This window comes from Petromyzon marinus, chromosome 11 (assembly GCF_048934315.1).
Source record: "Petromyzon marinus isolate PM22_M1 ecotype Great Lakes invasive population chromosome 11, UKy_Petmar_22M1.pri1.0, whole genome shotgun sequence".
Taxonomy (NCBI): domain Eukaryota; kingdom Metazoa; phylum Chordata; class Hyperoartia; order Petromyzontiformes; family Petromyzontidae; genus Petromyzon; species Petromyzon marinus.
Window position 1 is genome coordinate 9,544,029 of NC_133677.1, and position 14,788 is coordinate 9,558,816.

The 14,788-nt window shown below is 44.1% G+C and overlaps 1 protein-coding gene across 2 annotated transcripts in view; it reads left to right on the plus strand.

Annotated features, from left to right (window-relative positions):
* The window catches only part of PACRGL (parkin coregulated like), a 41,449-nt gene that overhangs the window by 20,826 nt on the left and 5,835 nt on the right, over positions 1 to 14,788 (plus strand). For both annotated transcript variants that reach the window (XM_032952061.2, XM_032952062.2), the window contains 2 exons: positions 87 to 194; positions 885 to 965. In XM_032952061.2, coding sequence (XP_032807952.1) covers positions 87 to 194; positions 885 to 965 — 189 coding nt within the window. The remainder of the gene's footprint in view (positions 1 to 86; positions 195 to 884; positions 966 to 14,788) is intronic.

Consider the following 14,788-nt stretch of genomic DNA (forward strand, 5'->3'; position numbering starts at 1 on the left):
GGTTTGATTAACAATAAAATATCAAACCTCTTATACTGCAAGCAGTGTGTAAGATGTGGTCTATATAATCTGTGATCTTTTGGCAGTCTCACTCTGATCCAGAGGTGTTTCTCAGGGGTCTAGAGGCCCTTGAGCAGCTAAGTGCTGTCGTTGGACCAGCAATCAATGATCATCTCAAGCTTCTGCTGACCAGCGTAAGTTGCCATTGCTGTTGACATTTAACATACACTAGAATATGGTGATTATTGTTGGAAACGGATTGTGGAAATTTCTTAAGCCAACTCCGTTTGACACGTCTTTGTTAATTCTAGATTTGAAGGTATATAATGAATGTACTCGAAATAATATGCTGTGTTTTTTATCATATGGCTGGGATAAAGCTATAGGAAAACTGAATTCACATCAGTATGTACGTGCACATATATAAAGCTCGTATAAATGACCTATGTATGGAATCTTATTCAAGTGTGAAACGCATACGTTGTAATGTTGCCGTAGGCAGAGTACACAGAACAAAAGCCAACAAATGATTTAATTGAATTTTTTTTCAATTACCTGAATGTACAGTGTACAGTTTTATTTAAAAGGAGTATTGTTTCCCCCGTAATGTTAAAGCATATGCCCATTTTATATTGGAAGGCTGCAAGTTCCAATCCTGCTCGAGATTCACTTTCAACCTACGATGCCTCTGGGGCGGATACAATTTATATTACAAGTCAACAGTGATCATTATATGGGTATTCTGGCCACTGCCATGAGAATTTGGGATATTTACCACAGGCTCAATGACATCAATTGAGAATCGCACCACCATCCTGTTGTACATTTGAGTCTGACAGTGCTTTGATTTGAATTTAGTATAATTGAATTATTTATTTGTTCAGCTTTACAAAAGAATGATGGACAAAAAGCTGCGGGAGCAGGTTACAAGTGTGCTACAGAGACTGGAGGAGAATGGAGGAAAGGTAAGAAGATGAATGCCAAAGACCAGTATATCTTTTTTTTACAGTTTGCCAAGCACAACAGGTCCAAAGGCCCAAGACGTCAAGTGGCCAACAACAAATGGTTGTGGCACAACGTGCTGTGCAGCGTGTAATATTTTATGAGCTGACAGACTTTCACAGCATATATCCAGAATTGCAGCTGGAATCAAGGGAATTCCATTAATCTTTTGTGGTTATTTATTAAGTATATTAATTATATATGTTTTAATTAAAGGGAGATTATTTTGTATGTTACCAATAGCAGATCCCTGTGAATTAATACCAGGAGCATTATTAATTGCATGGCTCACACCACAGAGGGAACTATTATTGGAAGACAAGCCTACGCCTACAAGCTAAAGGTTAAAATAGGATGTGGGAGTATCGGAGTTTCACAGGCAATGTCCCTTGTGGTTTTTATTTTGCACAATCGTGTCACAGAAAAGGCCATCCATAAAGCATGCTCTGAAAAGCTGTCATTTTTGCGGCACTCCTGAAATCGTGTGTACTAACATCAACTAGGACCTGAAAATACATTGCAGCGCTTAACTCTCCACTCATCTTTATTGTTTCTGTGTGATGAGAATATTCATATGCAGCTATGAATAGAATACCTGATAAAGGAATAGTTTTGTTTGAGTGAAAATTGACACCATGATCACAGCTTACTGTGCTTTAGGTACATAATGTATTGAGGGTCAGAAAAGTGTTGAAAAAATGATAGTCAAAGATACATTCAAGGTGGGAGAATTTACCTTGAAAGAGCAAACAAATATATATTGGTTGATAATCAAGATTGAGCGTACCATTATATTGCATGAAGTGAGTTCAACAAATAATTAACAAGAACATAGTGGCACAAAGATGAATTCCATATATACTTCATATGATTGAATGATATTGGTTGTATGATTAGACTGGCCCTGCTCAGATTAATGTTGAATTTTCACCACTGTTTTATGAGTATGGATTTTTAACTATATTATTGTATAGGCAGGTGTTAATCATTAAATAATTATTACCGTTGTCTCATTGCCTTGGGGTATGTTATTTTTCGTTTTAAATTAGATGACTTCTCATGTCCCAAAGCTCATAAATCTTGTCAGCAGGAAACAGAAGTTAGTCAAATAATGCATGGAGTAATACAACCACAGAACACTCCAAAAGTTGCTTTTAGTCTTGGTGATTTAATAATCTTGAAATATCAACCAGTATTTCAGATTAGCATTCCGTATGATTTTTCTTACAATTCAACACGTACAGTGTACATGAGATATGGCAAGATACTGCATTGGTGTAAGAGTCCATATTAAGCAGAGGGTGCAAGGCTCCAGTGAAATGGTTAGAAGAAAGATGGAAGGTATAATTTGGTGATACAGGTAAAGCAGAGACCTGCCAGCAAGAAAAGATCTCGCTCTCACTCAACACGTAAATAACTTTGTTATCCAAGCAAGCTTTACTTTAATTTGCTACCATTCTCTCTTATCTGCTGCATGACGACCACAACTACCCAATAAGGCCACAATTGACTGCTCTGGCATTTCTTGTGCTGCTGGACAGCTGTTGCATGTCTCTCCAGCTCACAGTGCCTTTCAGTGTTGCTCCTGGTGTCATGCACAATGCTTCCTTGGTCACACTCGGTTAGACATCACGCATCCTTCACCCGGTGACAGGCCAGGGTCACCTTACTCCAAGCTGGTAAGTCCCTGACAAAATGCGTAGAGGTGTATGCACCTTAATAATGCACACTCTTTAGTCAGCACACCAAACACTAAGCTGCTGTTGTTGCTCATTGCTTGGCATGAGCAAAAAGCTTAAATTACTTTAAGAGCAGTATATGAGTTCAGGAGCTATGCTTTATAGAATATTGTGGCAAAGTTTTATTTTATGAACAGAATACTCGGAGCCTCCCTGATCCAACAGCTGAGTTGTGTTCCGAGTAGAAGCTTTTAAGGCGCTCGAACGAGTGTTCTGCTACTACATATGCAACACGAATATTCAAGCACAATATGTGTAGTGAACCAGACGAAGACAAGTTTCTTGTTCTGGGCTACTTTCCGTTTATTTACTTTCACACACTACCCCCTTTACACTCTTTCCCCCTCGCACTTCCACCCACGGCGGGTGCACACTAATCTCCGTCCTTCCCACGGACGTCCCACCCCTGACACACCGCCTGCTACAGCTACCCCTAGGCCTCCACACTTGTCTTCTCTGGCGGGGGATCAACCAACACCGCCGGCAACGAGGTGAGACCTCGACCTGTAGCTCCCTTGGCAGCGACCCATAATGTCTTCCCGCAGGCTCTTCTCTTCCCCAACGACCCCCTAATCTCTCTCACGAGGTCCCTTTTATTCCCCCTGGCCAGCTCCTCCCTCCGGCTCCCCCTTTTCCCGTGCTCCCCCCTCATTGGGTACTCGCGGTACTCCTCTACATCACCCCCCCCCCTGTGAAAAAAACCCGTCCCGGCTGCCGACGTTATCACCTATACACAAAATAAAATGTCGATGACCCCTACGACAAGCAGCCAAACATCAGAACGTGAAGAATAACAACATGGCACTCAGGGAGAACAAGAACATCAGCACGGGAAGCAAGTGAAGAACAAGGATGGCCCTCGCAGAAGGCCACATGATCCGCCGCGCCGAGCACACCGCCAGTGGCAAAAGTTGAGCTGTTGGGTTCAGGAAGGGCGCTCAATGGAACAGCCCGCTCCTGGACCTTGTTCTTGAGGCTGGTTCGCCCCCGTGAGCCGCAGCCTGGTTGCACGGTGGCGTTGCGGTCCTGTGAAATGGCTCTCCCCCTGACAGGGGCACAGGCTGTTCGTCGGGAACTATGCACTGGGATCCTGCGGGCAGAGAAGAACCACCTTGACGCACTGCTTCCCAACACCGGCGGCCCGGCTTGTCGGACACATCAGACACCGCTCCGGAATTGGGAATGAATCGACGGAACAGGGCACATATCTCTTCAACCTAGAAGGGTGTACAGTCCAACGGCGCCAGCCGAACCAGATGAGCACGCACTGCGGTCTACGGACCTCAACAACCTCCATGGGACCCTGCCACGGGCGATGTAATTTACGGGACGTCCCCAGGGAAGTCGCGGACTAATCGGCGGTAGTAGGAGGCGAACCCGACAAAACTGCGAACCTCAGCCACCGACTTAGGGATCGGCCATGCACGCACGCATTTTTGTCGGAGTCATTAGCCACCCCCGATGCGCTCACGACGTGACCCAAATACCTGACTGACGATTGCAGCAAATGGCACTTCTGGGGCTTAATTTGAGATTAGCGGCCCGCACCCTTATAAAAAACTGACCGTAGCCATTGTAAGTGTTCCTCAAATGTCCAGCTGAAAACGATGACGTCATCCAAGTATATGAGGCATGAGTCCCACTGAAGACCCGCCAAGACCATCTCCATAAGGCGCTGAAAAGTGGCCGGGGCGGAATGGAGACCTATCGGGAGGCAGTTAAATTGGGAAAGGCCCTGGGGCGTGTGGAAAGCAGTCTTGGGCTTGGAATCCTCATCCAACGGCAGCTGCCAGAACCCGAGAGAGCGTCCAGCGAGTCGTCCATACGGGGGAGAGGGTAGGCATCCGCGATGCAAATTTTGTTTAATTTCCGAAAATCAACGCAAAAGCGGAGACTGACATCGCGTTTCTTGGGGAGCCCCCCACGGACTGTTAGAGGATGAGATTATATCCGCCGCAAGCATTTCATCAATAGCAAGGCGGACATGATCCTTTTCCTTGGGGCTCAGTCTGTGAGCATGTTGCCGAATAGGAGCCGTATTGCCTATGTCAATGTGGTGATGAATCAAGGAAGTACGGCCTATATAAAATTTACTGTTGCTAAAACTGTCGGCGAATTCGTTCAAAAGTGCTCGAAGGCAACCCCTCTCCTCAAGGGACAAATCCGTGTTCTCCGCACACAGCCCATCGATCCACACGCCAGCCGAACCGCAATCAACTACGCCGGCAACAACCCCTGCAACAGCCACGGTGTCCCCTTCAGTATGAGCCGGGGACGCGTGCGCCAGGACAGCACCAGCCTGGATGACCACGTGCACCGGAACCCGTGTTCAAAACTTGCAAAAATGGCTCCTGAGACACGGCACGGCCAACGTTTTAGAAACCAATACTGGCCCCACCAATTCTGTGTCTCTAACCTTAATAGAGGCCACCATATGCCCCATGATGCCAAGGCTGCCCCCATTCCGGGCTCAAACGAGTACATTCAGGTGCAACAAGATTGAAAATCACCTCAGATATTATGGTGGCCGATGCGCCCGTGTCCACCAAAATGCGCACCTCAACCCCCTGGATGTGGCCAATTACCGCGGACGACCCTGCCGCAGCAGCAACAACGCGGTGCGCCAGTGCGTCCCATTGTCGGATGCCCCTAGGCCATTCGGCCGATGGTTCCGTCTGCTGCGCATGCATCCTATCATGGCCGGTGTTGATGGCGTGATTTGGATGAACCCTCGATGCATGAGGTGCGAGGAACGGCGGAGTGTGTGATGTGCACCGACTCGCCTGTGGCCCCACGGAAGAAGACAACATGGCGGCGGACGATGCGGGCCAGGTGGAGGCTCCGACAACGTTGCGGCAGCCCCTGGTGATGTGACCCCGCTGACCACACTTGAAGCAAGCAGCGGGCGAGGACTGCCGCATAGGAAGGGCCCCTGCACGTCACTGCTCCTCCGTTCGATGTCCTGCAGCCCCCCTCCCGCGCTGGCCGCGCGCGAAGGAGGCGAACGCCGAGTCGTCATCGAGTTGAGCGAAGGCCGGCGGTTCGGAATGATCCGCCACGTACGCCGCCACCGCGGGCCACTGGCGCAGGCCGAGGTGGGTTTGAATGCCCTGGGCGGCCTTGAGGGAAGAGAGGACGGCCTCCTCCGCGATGGCCAGGACGATGCCCAACTCCCGCGCCAGCGAGAGAAGCCGCCAGCGAGTCGAGCGCCGCCCCGTCCATCTTGGGGTAGGCCGCCCGACCGAGCGCCAACAGTGCGCTGCGGAAGGCGACAGGCGTCTCGGCCTCCCCCCGCCTCCGCAGCAGGAACTTACGGCGTGCGCTAGATGGCGGCTTGAAAAATAGCGGCCATCTGAGAAAGCGTCGCCCGATCAGCTGGTGGGATGGCGTTGAACACGGCCAGGGAGTCATCGTCCAAGGCCGTCGGCAGGGCTCTCAACGCCTCCCCGGTCGACCATCCCACGGAAGCATAGGCCGCCTCGAAGCGGCACTGAAAGGCCGTCCAGTCCCCTCCAGTCGCGGTGAATTGGCGGACTGGGGGCAGGCGGCGATTTAAAAAAATCGGCGCGTAAGCGTTGCAGGCTCAGTGATCGGCGGCAGACGCTCGGCAGCAGAAATGGCGCCCAAGTGCTGCGTCGCATTCGTGACGTCATTTGCGGAAACCGGCGCCCCGGAAGAAGAATTGGCAGGGGCCACCGCAGTCGAAGAAATGGTGGGAACCGCCGCAGCCGTATGAAAAGTTGGCAGGAACCCGCCGCTCCGACTCGCTGGTGCTGCGTCCTGCTGGAGTCCCGCTGAGGACATGCGGGTGACCAGCTGCACGGCCGATGCGAGCAGCTGCCCAACTTGGCCGAGTTGGCCGGCGACCTCCTGCCAGCTCTCTGTCGCCAGGCGGCTGACGAACAACTTCAGCTGCCTCCTGCGCCGGCAGCAGCAGCTCAGCGGGGTGCATCTCCGGGGTCCCTGACTCCGGGGGTGTCGTGAGGACGATATCAACGGTGTCCTCATCGTCCGACTGCACCACAGGTACTTTCTTGCGCTTTGCCGCCGCTTTTGACATAACGCCAGCGAAGGTTTGACGGTCACTTCCGACACCAATGTAGTGAATCAGACGGAGACGAGATTCTTGCTCAGGGCTGCTTGCTGTTTATTTACTCTCACGCACTACCCCCTTTACACTCTCTCCCCCTGACACTTCCACCCATGGCGGGTGCACACTAATCTCCGTCCTTCCCACGGACGTCCCACCCCTGACACACCGCGTACTACAGCTACCCCAAGGCCTCCACACTCGTCTTCTCCAGCAGGGGATCAACCAACACCGCCGGCGACGAGATGAGACCTCCTTGACCTGTAGCTCCCTTGGCGGTGGCCCGAGACGTCTTCCCGCAGGCTCTTCTCCCCAATGACCCCCTAATCTCTCTCGCGAGGTCCCTTTTATCCCCCCCGGCCGGCTCCTCCCTCTGGCTCGCCCTTTTCCCGCGCTCCCCTCTCATTGAGTACTCACGGTACTCCTCTACATATGTATTTAAGCCATTCACCATCACCTTAGCATTTATGTGTGGTGTTTGACATGAGCAATGAATATTAACTCTCCATCACCGAAAGACCGAGCTATTTAACTGTAATTAACTGTCCTGGTCCATATGGTGATGGATGGAGAGGAAGGAGGCTCCTTGTGTGTGTTTTCACCTGATGCTGCCACAGTCTTTGATTTGTCATACATTGGTTGTAAAAGCAGTTGTCAATGGTCAGACCTTTACACCACGAATTAACAATCAGGGAGTTTTTTGTTTAATACAGGGGTGAACTCATATATGTCCCATCTTAACATAGGTGTACTCAATCTATCACTTTTTAAAATACATTTATGGAAAGAGCACACATACAACACTATTCAGAATAGTAAAACTGAATATGGCCTTTTAGTCTGCCCTTTCACAAACTCAACACCGCCTCTGACAAAGGAATATGATGCTGAATATAAGACATGTCTATGAGTTTTCACCTTTCCAACCCACAACTGTTTATGAAATCTAAAACCAGCTGCTATTGACCATTGCATCAAACCTCCTTCATAACCAGTGCTGTGTTTGTCATAGCAACATGCCTGGTGAAATTATTATAACACTTTTTTTGGAGGGTATTGATTTGGGATGTTTAATCCTTTTCTGTTTGATGAATGGTTTTGTATGTGTGCGGAAAGGACATTATCTGGAGAACACATTTGCATATTGAAGGGATACTGCTCTATAGTCCGTACTGATAGCATCCAAATTGCTGCACTGCTGTCAATTAACTACCTCGTATCCCTGATCCACAAACCCTACATGTAAAGCGCAGGTTTAGCAGTACATTCCATCACACCAGGGAAACGCTTAAACAATTGACAATATATACCTGGTGGTACCAGAACACGGGATTGAGATAGACATCGTGGAATGGAGTGTGTTTTTGTCAACGTTAATGTGGGGGAATGAGAATGTTCATGGTTGATGATGGCCTCTTAAGTGCATATATGACCCAATTCATTGGCAAGATAACAGTTCTGCATGCGCATATTACCAAGTGTTGCACATGCATATAGTCACTTCTGTCACGAAACGTTTGTGCTCATTGCAGGGGTGACTTCTTTAAAAATGGGCAATGGGCTGCACAAAATTGGTGAATAAATCAACTGTGCATGAGTTGATGGCAAACGTGATTCGAGATACATTGTGCTATTTTATGGTTCCTTATCACAGCAGTTAAAGAGAGGTGGGTAGATGTTTTCAAGCTGCAGATATTTTATTTAGGACACATCCATCCAACACAAATAGTTTTCTCCCCTTTGTGCTATTTAAACAAAATATGATTCGTAACTTGCCCATCCAGCCAGCCAGCAAAACGTTTTATTTTATATAGTTGCCCTGTCTGTCTCCACCTCTCTCTTGCCTTCTTTATACGGTTCTCACAACGCGTTTTTTCTATAACGCGGTTCTTCCGGGCCCATTATGTAGTAAAATGCGCCCGTTATAACGCGGTTTTTGAGTGGTTGACGATTAACTACTTTCTAGAGCTGTGCGGCTGAGTTGTACGAAACAGTACGCAGAATGATACAGTAACGTGGCAAGGTACACTCCGTTATTTGTTCTGCCATATTTGTGTGCGTAGTACATCGTATATCGCCAAACTTTATAGTTACATTATTTATGGGGAAATAGTTTTTGCTTAACGCAATTTGCGTGGATATGGTTTTTTTTTAGACACTAAATGTATTGTTGTTAAGTGATGTCGATGCTAATAATAATATGGAGCTGTAACCAACAAAATGTAGCATCGTTATTAACATGTTTCATGTGTCTGATAGTATATGAAGCTTTCGTATAAGCTATAAAGCCTTTTACACAAAACGATACAAGTTGTATGTATAACATGTTTAAATGTGACTGCTTACAAATCCATACGTGTGCTGTACATACTGTACATATATTTTTAAAAAGTGTGCTAGCTTGAAGCAATGCTGTTTGTGCAATCTTTAGGATTTTCTATGTTGAATTAAATGAGGGTTTGGAAATCCCCCTAATACTTGAACCATTAAATTCAGATGTAAAACTGATTATGTATTTTAGCAGGTGAGCTTCAAAAGATTAATATTACTTTTTTATGCATTGCATGTTAAATCTTGCAGCCTAGTACCATATTAGTTACACGTAAATAACCAAATCAGAGCACAATATAATGTTTTATTTATAGGAATATTGTCTAAATATATAGTACTATATGAGAAACATAAATAGTAATAAAAAAATACTGCATACAAATGCTAACATGGCCATATTATATGGTATAAGCCCAGTCACGTCATATTTCATGAGCAAAGCAGGGATGAGCCAGGATAGTGCTTGGATGAGTGACTGCTGTGCACGTCGGGTTGTAGGTTGCTGCCTTGCATAGGGCCTTGCAGGAGAAACACTGTTGTAGTGTACTTCCTCTGCTGTCATATGCTCCCCTTCTTCACTAACCCGCATTGACTAGCGTGGTGAAGTATGATCAGATAGCAGCAATAACAATGATTAATAATTTTCATTTATTAGGCGCAATTCATCCAAGGATCTCAGTGCGCCATAAACACCCACAACTCAAATGTTATGGACAGGCCTTTATCCAGCAGTAAATTGACAAATGTGCTATACATGTATAAGAATTTGAGAGGAATATTAAAATGAGAAAATGTAAATTCAAATACAAACAATTGATTTCACAAGATTTGCAGATGCAGTTGTGCTGAATAGTATACTATGAATTCTGACAGAAAGAAGCTACACGTTTTGTCTTATCTTTGATGAATTTTGCATTTAATATGAGACTGTCATTTCATTTGAATGATGGGTATCTTAATTATAAATATAGTTTGTGTTAAGTTAATTGCATGCTATTTAACAAAACAGATTGTATAATCATCACTTGGATTACTTATATAAAATGGCAGCATAATAGACGTAAAAGACAACAGGTTTGCATTAGACAGCCATCAAGTTACACTCGGGTCACGAGCAATCTGAGCCCAATAAATCAAGGTCAGGATATGTTTAGCCCTCACTAGACATCACGATCACTAGATGTGCGTGCATTTAAAAAATAATCTCTCCTGCTCAGATACTTCTTATCTGCAACGTGGTTACCACAGTCTTAGGAAATCATTACCTGGGATTTGAAGCACTCCACTGCTGCTACAAAATATGCCGCGTTAAGCAGCGTACAAATATTCCCACCATTCCCTGTTACTGATCACCTGGCAGGGTATTGTGTGTGAGATAAGCAAACCACAGCGTAGGACAGATAGTTTTTGTCCATTATTTAACATAAACACACAAGCCACACAAGACCATAAACAAGCACCCTGTAAGTGATCCACAGAGCTAGAGATTAACCTTGCTCATAATGGTGAGGGATGTAAGACCAAGGTTTCCAGTTTTACATTTATTGAGGTCTTACTACAGCGCAGGCATTTCATATTGGAAAAATAAAGCGACAATATGAAACCAATAGGTTCGTTCCTTCCAGTAGTGCTGCATCGTCAAAATGTCAGATTTTGGAGTTTTATTCATGTCGTTGCTTAGGAACGGGCACTGTAGCCGGCACTGTGTTGTGCACAATTGGCCAATGGAGTGCATTGCTTCACAAATATATTTAAAATAGTTGTAGCCGCATGTTCAAAATCCATTTATGAACATTCGCAACATTTATGGTGTGTTGGTTTTATCTGTGGATTGTTTATTGGGGTTTCTTTGTCGTTGGTAGACGAATAGCAACAGAATGTGTATCAGTTCCTTAATCAGCTGCTGCTGAGCAAAATTGACCCGTTAATCTAAGAGCATTACACCTAAACTGGTGAGTAATGACATGGTATATTTAGATACATAATTTTCACAAACGTTTTAAAAATGTAACTCACAAAACATTCCCAGCATCAAAAATCACCAACGTTTTAAATATTTTGGTAATTTAGATGCAGACTATGCCCAAATCACCCAAAATGCACCCGTTTTAATCAGATCTTGGTAGCGAAGCATGGTTAGGCTTTTGATTTGGATGGGCGACCAGTCATAAAACAGGTGTTAGCTGTAGGGATATGTTTTGGGCAGCAAAGCATAGCACAGAAAAAAATATATTGCATTATACTATGCTCCCGTGTTTTTGCTGTCTGCCTTCACCAACCCGCACTGACCAACGTGGTAAAGTATGGATAAAACAACCCCCACACAACTTGCATGGCATGGAGGTGGGGGCGGGCTTCATCCAGCAGTGGATTGAAAAATGCATCCAGTAATGCATCTAGCTCTTACGTGATATAAAATCGAATACTCTCACTGGCAGGCTGGTTCCAGCCCTTGAATTGACCTCATCTAAAAAGCTTTGTGTTTATTACCACTAGCTGAGTCAAAGGCCAAGCTACATTGCCTATGAGATGGCGTGTTAAATTTGACAGCATGCTACATTCAACAGGAGTGTGCAGTAGCTGCTTGGCATCTGATTCATTAAGATCTCTACAAATGTAATATTTTCATTCGTCTATATATCGGTTTACTGCTTTCAATCTATTAGCCGTGTCCGATTGACGTCTTAGATAAATCTGAAGTCACATTTTTTTTATAGATTGCAACAACCTGTTTGATGGGCAGATGATAATCTGGATAAAAAAATGTTATATGTTTCTAGTCTAAACCTCTTTGAAGCAGATATTTGACTGTCCTTGTATGGAAATTAAATGTACGAAGAACCAATTGTACACAATACCACACTTTTGTAAATTAGTTTTTGAGGTCATGAATGACCATTTTGTGTTGGTTATTCCACACAAAGCTTTAAAATGGGATGTAGTCATCGAATCATCGTTTCTATAAACTGAATTCACTAGCGAGCTCACTTGCAACTTTGATAACCAGTAGTCTAATGATGACACAGCAAGACATGTCCTTTGCATGCTTGACATTTTTTCACTTGCCACTTTTTTGTACATCCTATAGCACACTTCTCTCCCCATTCCGCTTTTCACATCAAAAACGACGGTGTGATTAGCAATCAAGTGTGCGATGCCCAAATAGGTGGTAAGCGTTGCTCTTTAAATGAAAGGTCCTTTTCATTATAGCATGTGCACAGGAGGCTAGCTTGAAATGGAGATTGCTTCCTTACCCCCGAGGAGCAAAGCTGTATTTATATAAAACATTAGCAGCGATGTTTTTTTTTGGGACAGTACATGCATCCGAATGTCTTCAAAGTACCCAGAATATTTGACAAGTAGAATGCAAAATGTATTGACCAGTACAGTATATTCTTAATAATAGTAATAATGAAATAATATGAACAATGATACTTAATTTGGAAATCCACTACTGAATGAAGGCCTCCCCTTAACCGTGTTAGGTCAAGTAGGCTGTTTGACCGTACTGCACCACGTTAGTCAGTGTGGTTTTGCTGCATGTGATCAGTTCAGATATCACTCACCACTGATGTGGGCCATGGGCAGCAATCAAACTGTCACTGGGTTCATAGTGCAGTGCAATAAGCACTGCACCGCTGCTCACCCATTATATATTGTTAGTGGTATCCTTACGTATAATTTTGGATTTATCACATTATAATGCACGGATGTTGTGGTTCAAATGTTTATACTGCTTTAAAGTGCCATACAAAATTGCACGTGATGCACGATTATTTTTTGTTTCCAAATTGAACAATACACATGATAACATCTACAATACATTGGTTTGGCTAAAGATCAACCAAGGCATGACTGTGCCTTAGTGGTTAATATCACACAATTTATTATTGAACAACCTCATGCTTGACTTGATGGCTTGGTTATAAGATTACATTTGCCTTAGTAGGAATTATACATAAAAATGGATTGGACCAGTAGCACAGTGGTAAGTGCACTGTGTTGTGACCCTGACGACCTGAGTATGATATCCACAGCTGACATAAGTGTTCAGTGACATCTGAACTGTTCGCAGTCCCCCCTTTCACAAATCAGCACTGACCAGTATGGCGAAGTATGGCCAAACACCCACATGGGGAGGCCTCAAACCCGTAGTGGATTGACAATTTTCATGTACCTTACCAAAGACCATCATTCTCCTACTCTTGATGGACATCCATGGCACATCCTAGAATAAACAGAGTAATGTGTTTGTATTGTGAGCATTTAAAGAATATTTTTTTAAATCAAAATTAATACTTTCTGTTGAACTGAACGCCTATAGGTGCAACTGCTGGGTAATTATATCCAATGTTGTTTGTTACGCTTAGTTTAAATACAAATGTGTTTAAGAACAGAGTTCAGAAACTATGTATTTGTAATTTGATATTTTCAAATGTATGAGATTCTCATTGCTATGTATCTTTTATATGCAGTTCATGGTGTGTGTGTGCGTGCATCTGCTAATTTTAATAAATTATAAAAACATTTGAAGTGTAGTGTTCGGTTTAAATTGTAACATCCAATTTATGCAGTGCATTTCCTTATCTAAATTGCATTCCCTTAAATTGAGGCTGCGATCCTTATGGGAAGCAGAGTTTGTTTATTAAACCGGGCAAATAGCAAGTGTCTCCCAACATTATTAAAGCTTTGCCTTGCAGTTAAATATGTGAAAATTACGCTCGCCTATGAAATTGAAGAGCATTTTGGGGTTTGTGATTTACTGCCTGATGCCCCCCTGAACTGTTGACATGCACTTCAATTTCAAAGATTTATTTGCGCAATCGCTATATGCGTATTGCAGAAAATGGATGCTTTCTGGAAATCTGAAATCATTTTTGAGATTCCCGAAGAGATTTGACTCTTCCCAAATCGCCACATTTATATATCAACAAGGGCTTTCAATTGCTGCACAATATTATGGAATGATGTGTAAAGTTTTTTATTCATGTAAAAAATCCATAAAAAACGCTGTCTTTTATAAGTTAAACAGGCATTGAAATTATAGTGTAATTTAATGTAATATAACCTTTTAAATAAAACAGAAACATACACTGGACATGCAATGATACTTAAAATTAAGTGTCTGTGGTCAAAGAGGTATGCTTTCGCTTGGTTCTGAATAAAATAAATCGGGCTGCGTAGTGACTGCCTACACATTCAGAAATATTAACTGTGCATCAATTGTAGTTTAAGCCTATGCACACAACTTACATCAGCATAGCTGCAGCGGGGATTTATTTTAAGTGTGTGTGTACAGTGAGGGAAAAAAGTATTTGATCCCCTGCTCATTTTGTACGTTTGCCCACTGACAAAAAAATGATCAGTCTATAATTTTAATGGTAGTTTTATTTTAACAGTGAGAGACAGAATAACAACAAAAGTCCAGAAAAACGCATGTCAAAAATGTTATAAATTGATTTGCATTTTAATGAGGGAAATAAGTATTTGACCCCTCTGCAAAACATGACTTAGTACTTGGTGGCAAAACCCTTGTTGGCAATCACAGAGGTCAGACGTTTCTTGTAGTTGGCCACCAGGTTTGCACAAATCTCAGGAGGGATTTTGTCCCACTCCTCTTTGCAGA